Source organism: Rutidosis leptorrhynchoides, chromosome 1 (assembly GCF_046630445.1).
Source record: "Rutidosis leptorrhynchoides isolate AG116_Rl617_1_P2 chromosome 1, CSIRO_AGI_Rlap_v1, whole genome shotgun sequence".
NCBI classification, from domain to species: domain Eukaryota; kingdom Viridiplantae; phylum Streptophyta; class Magnoliopsida; order Asterales; family Asteraceae; genus Rutidosis; species Rutidosis leptorrhynchoides.
In genome coordinates, this window is record NC_092333.1 from 518,871,163 (window position 1) to 518,879,349 (window position 8,187).

The following is an 8,187-nucleotide window of genomic DNA, read 5'->3' on the forward strand; positions in this document are numbered from 1 at the left end:
GAAAATCTCTTGGTACTATTCATGGTTTTTGTCTAATAGTTAATGTGGTAATTTGTTATGTTCGGTTCGTGGTTGTTAGCGTCTCGGCTCACGGCTTGTTTGTTTTTTCTCTTTTAGAGAAAAAAACTCTTGATATAGTAATCATTTTTCGCCTTTAATAAAATAATTAGTTGTATTGGATCTAGATCATGAAGAAAAATATCTTTGACCTTAATGAATAATATTGGTGGTGACTAGGAATGATAATTGATGAGATATGTATAAGATTACGCCACATTCACATTCATATCTTTAACCAAAGTTTCGTTTATATCAATATTCATTTAATTTTAATTTATTCATCCATTTCATATCCGATAAACTATTCGGGTTATTTGATAACTACTCGTTATATTTTTTTTCAACTTAAACTATTAAAAGGGCGTAGATTGTTAGAAAATTATGGAATTACTTAAAAATAAATCGTAACGTATATAACATATTTTCTCTAGCTGCTGGAAATTATATATATATATATATATATATATATATATATATATATATATATATATATATATATATATATATATATATATATATATATAGGAAGGTTCAAACGAGAACCAAATAAATGTAAAGAACTGCAAGAACCATTTTTAACCCTTAAATTATGGTGATCAACGGTTGTGAGTTATTAGGCAGTTTTGTAATTAATAAAAACATAACATAATATAATTGAGTTTACAACTGAAGGGTATTACGGGCTTTATGATTATATTTCAAATCAACTGTTTGTTTCATAAAACCGTCACTAGATCGACAATCATGGATATATTCAAATCCCACTCCTAATTCTTTGCACTTTTGAATTTCATTAAAGCCTTACCCAAATTTCTCATATTATATCTGACGAAGTAGAGTCTTTTTTTATTTATTATACATTATAAAAAGTTCAATCTAATTTAATTTTGTAAATAGTACTACGTATAAATTTTAGTAAAAAACCTATATTACTGTACGCTTGTCGAGATATATATGAAATATATATGAAATATATATCATAGTACTTGTTAACAAATTAATAGGAATGTGGACGGATGAACATTTGTTCATTTACTCAAACTTGCCAACTAATTAATAGGAATGTGGACGGATGAACATTTGTTCATTTACTCAAAAGAATGTGCACATTCTTTTGTCGTTAAATAATAGAAATGTGCATATATGAACATTTGTTAACTTAATTGATACTAAAAATAAACTCTACGTAACAATATTGTTCACAAACTGAACAAGTGAACATGTTAAACATAAATAAATATGAACAGACGACTATCTCCATTACCTTTGAATAAAATGAACAAGTTAACATAAAAATGGAAGATTGTGAACATGTAAACAGTTTGAATGAAAATAAAAAATAATTATGAGTGAACATGTGTACATTCTATCTTAATAGTAGGTGTTTGGTAAATGTTAATGCACAAATATGAACATTTGTTAACTTAATTGATATAAAATGCATTCCGTATAACAATATTGTCCAGAAACTAAACAATTGAACATGTTAACATAAATAATTATGAACATATACAACTATCTCCATTACCTTTTTAATAAAATGAACAAGTAACATAAAAAATGGAAGATTGTGAACATGTAAACAACTTGAATGACAATCAAAAATTATGAGTGAACGTTTTGGTTGACATTAGTGGCGGTTCCAGAATTTTATTTTACCGGGGGCGTAACTTTTATATAAAAAGTTTTCGTTCGTAGTAATAAAAAAGATCCTTCAAACACTAGTAAAAGCTTTTAAACTATATCAATATCAATATCAATAAATAACAAAATAGTTTAAACTCATATTTTATATTTTTCTCATATTATATTTTTAAAATTTTATATGTATTTAACAGTTTTATACATACTTGTGTATATAAACATATTTTTTACGTTTTATATATTTGTATGTTAATGTTAATAATAAGCTGAATTTTCATATCTTTCAAGGGAGTTAAATTGATATTTTATAAAGCTTAAGGTTAAAACTGGATATTAAAATTGAAACAAATGACATATTCTTAAATATAAGTGGAGCCATTACTTCTTTCTTCTCCTCATTAAACTGCAACCACCATTTCATCCATTAATGTTTCAAGTTATTATTAACTGTGACTATCGCTGAATCCAGTTTTAATTATAATAAACTCACACATGAAAACATATAAACAGATTTTAAGCACCGGGGGCGTGTGACCCCGGTTGCACCACATTGGCTCCGCCCGTGGTTGACATTGTTGTATTCTTCATAGGTGTAAATAAAAAAGAAAAAGATAATTTCAATTGATGACATCTTATCAACAACACATATTTAGTATTTATTATACACGAGTGAAACTTGGTGCACATCTTAGCAATCCATTTTCGAAAGATGACGGACTCGGTCTCTGTATTCCCGATGATTGGTTTCACGGTACCGATGATGATTGAATTCACAAACACCACCCCGAGTTCGCCGAATGCTGCAGAGAAAGAAATATAATTTTCAGATGTTGATGTTGAGATTTGGTTGATTACTGATTGTCCTGATGTGTTACGAACAACAAGTGCATAATGTGAACTCAAATAACTCATCTTCTATATTATATTTTGCGAAGTAAATTTATGATGCGTTCAAATAAAAAAAATTAATGAACTACAATGATCTCCATTATACCTTTGATACTGTTAACACCTATTTCCTTATGAGGTAAGGCTTAGTGTGTCAATACGATACTAGAAGTTATCTAGCTTTAGGAGGGCGGAGTGTTGCCGATTGATGTTTACCCTTGGAAAATAATCCCTGCAGACCCGGTTCACAAGTGTAGAAACTTGTGGGTGGCTTAATCAATCTGTCGTCCGCAGAGCGTAAAAGTGCTAGCCGGATGACTTCTAGTGAGAGAAAGTAGAGAGAGAGAGAAGTGAAGTCTCAGCTCTCAAGTTTGACAGAATGTCTGAACTGTGTAAAATGACGACCCAAGGGGTCTATTTATAGTGTCAGATCCACCAGATTGCTCGGGGACACGTGTCAGATGATGATACGTTCTGTTATTCGTGATCCGAAATTTATGCTGAAGGTGGCGTTCTCCGGCCAGCGCTTACGCGCTAGGCGGCCTTCAGGGCTTACGCACGACGGAGCAGCCTGTATAGCGGAGAACGCTGGACGGACAACTCCACAAAACTGTTGTTTCCAGCCTTCCTGATGCTATTTTTATGCAACCATTACGTCTTTTATGCGTGTATACGATAGGATACACCATTAGATACTAAGCGTATTTGATAATTTTTCAACTTCTGTTAACAGACATGCTTGAAACAACGATTCGGGATAAATGCGTAGAAAGCAATATAACTAATTGATCATGAGAATATACAGAGATTTAATGTGTTGTTTTAATAGTTTGAATGTAACTGCAATTATTTATTTCAAACATATTAAAGAAAACCGAATTCTATTGATTAGAAGTAATTTTACATATTTGCCCTTCTATGATTTGGTTCCTGCAGTTCTCTACTTTTTGATGGTTCTCAATTGAACTTTTATATATATATATATATATATATATATATATATATATATATATATAACTGAGAGTAATTATAATGATATATTTATATTCATTAATTTTATATTATATGTTGAATTATATATTTAAGTATTTCGGGTGAAACTAATTGGTCCATGAATTACAAATTGTCATCCATATATGATTCAATAAACATTTATATTTATATCCATATACAATTTTCATCCATTTAGATCATCTATATCCACTTTAAGCGGATTGGTTCGAATAGATATCCATCGGATCAGATGTTAGTTGTCATCCCTAGTGGTGACATGACTTCCCATAAGGGATGTCAGGTGTTCGACTCTCATATCACTCGGAGTCTGACATTTTTTCACCGTTTTAGCAATCTGATGTTAGGGATGTCGACGTCGATGAATCTGACTTGACGTTAAATTGCTGTCGGATGTCAACATTTTAGTTCGGCGTGAGTTGAGCGACGTTGAATCTCCTTGGTAGCTCTTAAATGCCGTTTAAAAAAAAAAGAAATTACTCGGTACTATATTAGGTTGACCTAACCGGGTCATTTAGGTCATGGTTGTTACATGTAAAATCAAAGGCGGTTCTTCTGACTCACTTTTCCAAGTGGATCGGTCCAAACTCAAACACTCTTCTTTTAATTTATTCTCTTTTTCCTTTCTATTTCTACACAAAAAAATCCATAACTCCCTTAATCAAATACTAAACCACACCCAATTTTCTCTTCAGTTCCTTTGTATTCTAACTACCATCATTATCATTATCATTATCATTATCATTATCATTATCATTATCATTATCATTAATTATGTCTAATTATCAAAAGTTATCATCAAAACTGGAGCCATGGCATGATTTAAACGGGAAAGTTGTGATGGTCACCGGAGCATCATCCGGGCTCGGCCGCGACTTCTGCATAGACTTGGCGAAAGCCGGATGCAGAATTGTTGCGGCCGCACGCAGGATTGATCGGCTCCAATCTTTGTGTGAGGAGATAAATCTTATGGGAAGAAATGAAAATGATGATGATGATGATGTCAGCAACAAGAATTTACGAGCGGTGGCAATTGAGCTTGATGTTAGTGCTGATGGTCCCACCATTGAAGTATCAGTGAAAAAGGCGTGGCAGGCATTTGGTGGTATTGATGGTTTGATTAATAATGCTGGTGTAAGAGGTAATTTTACTACTCGTATTATTATTACTCCAACTTTCTTCATTAATGGTGTTACTAGCTATAATAAATTTTGTCATTTTTAATATAAAGTTTCACCAACTTTTCTAAACGCTTATAAATACGAAATATAACTTTCAGCTCAGCTCTAGCTAGTAACTTCAGTTAAAACTGTCAACTCCAACTATCAATCTTTATACCACTTCATATCTTAACATAACTTTTCTTCTCAACATCAGCGGTCTTCGTATCTTTCACCAAATAATTCAACAGATATCTCAATAAAATATAATATGTACAATGTATACAACACAAAGTACAAATAAAAAAAAACAGTGGGTCCCATCTCAATGTCGTTAAGGACTGTCAAGGTAGTGGCTGGGGACTTGCTCTGCTAGATACTCCCAAATCCCAATCCTCGTTAGAAAGTTGGCGAGAGTTAACGTGATTTTTTCACGGAGACAGGGCCTGGTATTAGTTACCAAACACATAAATCAGTCCAACTTCTAGTTGACTGCCTATATAGTAGTATTAGATGCACTTTTTTTTTTTTTTTTTTTTTTTTTTTTTTTTTTTTTGAAAAGCAAGAGCAAAAATTTATATTATCAAATGATCAGTACATATGGTAGGCATTATGCATTGAGCATATGCATAGATGCACTTAATTCACTTAACAATTGTGATTATAAAATATGCAAGCTTAAACTCGTGATTTTAGGATAGTTGGGACAAAGATGCCTCCTATTAACAATTAACATGCACATCATTGACATTCTTGAAGATAAAAAGTAAGATAAATTAACATGGATCACGTTTTTACATTTTCTGCTTCTTAACGATAGTATGGTATTATTAGGTACATTTCTTTCACATTCTACTATTCTAGTGTTTGAATAGTTGAAATGTAACTTTATTTTAATTGGTATGGTAGGTATTGGTATTTGTATTGATAATGGTAATGATGATAATTGGTAATTTGTAATCGGTAATCTTGAGATTCAGCTCTTGTGAGCCTCTTGTTTGCAAAAATGTGTGGTGGACTAGGTTGATCCATGCGAGATTCTAAAATAAATTCATTATTAATTAATTTATTACTATATTTTTTAATTAAACGGTCACTACCTTACTTTTCAATCATTTTTGCTTTTTCTAGTGGCATAACTAGAAGTGATGGATTTGGGCCATTATTTAATACGCGACCTCATGGGTTGGCCGCTCATTTATCCCCTAACCGGCCCAATGTATTGTGCAGTCATGGCCCATGGCCCGTAATGATAAGTAGTTGAAGGGTCATGTTTTTATGTAATTAAACAATTCACGATAATGTTTCACATTCATAATATTATTTAGAGGATGAAGAATAGATGGTTGTTACACATTCAAATTAGGTGTTGAACCAATACATCGTTGGTTAAAAAATAAGTTAAAAGCTCATTTTCAAATGTTCTTAATTTTTTATAATTATATGAACCAATGATATATTTACTTTATACCCAACTAAATATATAATAGCCTTATATTTAGGGATGACAATAGATACCCAATCCAGTGGATATCCATCTGATCCACCCGATTATTTGTGGATATGGACGATTTAAATGGATATGGTTATGGATGTGGATGAAAAAATTTCATCCATGGATGAACCCGCTTTCACCCGAAATAACTAAATATATAAATTTATCACTCAAATTAGTATCATTTATGTAGTGATATTTCATTAATTATATTCATATTCATCTTTCTTTAAAAATATAACTTTTTTCTTATATTTTGTTTTGTTTAAATAATCAAATTTATTTATCGTACTTTGGTGGTTCAAATGTGATTTCATGTAACTAAAAGTAAGCAACTTACATGTCGATATCTTTACACGTTTAATAGGTTATCTATTGAATATTTGTTATATAGATTAGTAAAATGTGGCTTTCGATCGCATAAACTATTAAAAATATTACTTTTGATCGTATATAGTGAACCAACGCTTATAATTGTTAAAAATAAAATAAATTTAAACGGATATGGATAATTATCCATTAACCCGCTTCACCCGACGGATATGGATATAGATGGATGAAAAGTAAAAAAAAATAAATGGATATGGATATGGATACGACCTCACCCGATCCATATCCGATCCATTATCATCCCTACTTATATTCACTTACTCTAGTATTCATTATTCAGTTGTTGTTGTTGTATATCATGATAAAGTTCGAGGGCCCCAAAGTTAAAATCATGGCCCTGCCACTAACTTGATACTAAAATTTTTTGAATTATGAGTTATAGGTAATGTCCATACTCCATTGGACTTATCCGAAGAAGAGTGGGATTGTACCATGAGGACAAACTTAACCGGAACATGGTTGGTGACAAAGTATATTTCTATATGTATGCGTGACTCAAAGCAGGGAGGATCTATCATCAATATCTCATCTATTGCCGGTCTTGATCGTGGTCAACTACCTGGAGGTTTAGCGTATTCTGCTTCAAAGGCCGGTGTTGTCACATTAACAAAGGTAACGTTGAACTTGTTATTTAGAAGTAAGGGAATATCTTTAGGATCTAATGGTTTAAATGATTCAAACAGGTAATGGCTATGGAATTAGGTGTATACAAGATCAGGGTGAACTCTATCAGTCCAGGACTTTTTAGGTCTGAGATCACGGAAGGTTTAATGGAAAAAGAGTGGCTAAACAATGTGGCTCAAAGAACCGTTCCTTTAAGAACATACGGTACAGGTGATCCAGCCTTGACCAGATTAGCCAGATATTTAATTCATGATTCGTCTGTATACATAAGCGGCAATGCATTCATTGTCGATGCAGGTGCTACATTACCCGGTGTCCCAATTTTCTCTTCACTTTAGTTCTAAGAGTGCAATACTAACGTATAGTTGAAGCACATTTAAAGGTGTGAGTTTTGAGATTGTTAGTAACTTTACTTTGTTGGTAGTAACTTTACTTAAATATTCATTTCAGTTATACAAATATGAGATTATTAGTAAAGCTTGTTGGTAGTAACTTTACTTAAATATTAAATATACCAATATGGGATTAAATTGTTGTTAAACATGGAATTCAACCATAAAAGCTTCTTATTATATTAAAATTCAGTGTTGTAAACTTCGAAATTTCTCAACGAGTCATAGATTACTCTATTTTCAGAGAGTAATTATAAATCGATCAATAGTCGGTAACCCTTGATCAACAGGGATTACTCGTTTGTTAGATTAATTGGTCTAACATCTGATCAATAAGTCAATATCAATATCTGATTACTCGGTCACCATAAATCGTAGATTACTCAGGATTATTTGGTCAAAATTAGGGATTGATCGGTCAAAATCAGTGAAAGCAAAACTTAGTCAACATCTAATTAGTCCTCATTTATTCCCTCCAAAGTCTCGATCAATCACTCCTCGAATAGCGATTTTTTGCAACCTT

At 31.9% G+C, this 8,187-nt stretch overlaps 1 protein-coding gene across 1 annotated transcript; it reads left to right on the forward strand.

The window, feature by feature from the left end:
* The first annotated feature begins 4,365 nt into the window (after positions 1-4,365).
* On the forward strand, positions 4,366-7,808 carry LOC139876892 (uncharacterized). The gene is made up of 3 exons (XM_071864295.1): positions 4,366-4,744; positions 7,031-7,260; positions 7,332-7,808. The coding sequence occupies exons 1-3, from the start codon at positions 4,378-4,380 to the stop codon at positions 7,608-7,610; spliced, it is 876 nt and encodes a 291-aa protein (XP_071720396.1). The 5' UTR covers positions 4,366-4,377; the 3' UTR covers positions 7,611-7,808.
* The last annotated feature ends 379 nt before the right edge of the window (positions 7,809-8,187 follow it).

Excerpts from the sequence above, each read along its gene's own strand:
- LOC139876892 (XM_071864295.1), top strand. The coding sequence starts at position 4,378 with ATGTCTAATTATCAAAAGTTATCATCAAAACTGGAGCCATGGCATGAT. Across the intron at positions 4,745-7,030 it reads TAATAATGCTGGTGTAAGAG|GTAATGTCCATACTCCATTG; the intron begins GTAATTTTACTA and ends TATGAGTTATAG. Across the intron at positions 7,261-7,331 it reads GTGTTGTCACATTAACAAAG|GTAATGGCTATGGAATTAGG; the intron begins GTAACGTTGAAC and ends TGATTCAAACAG.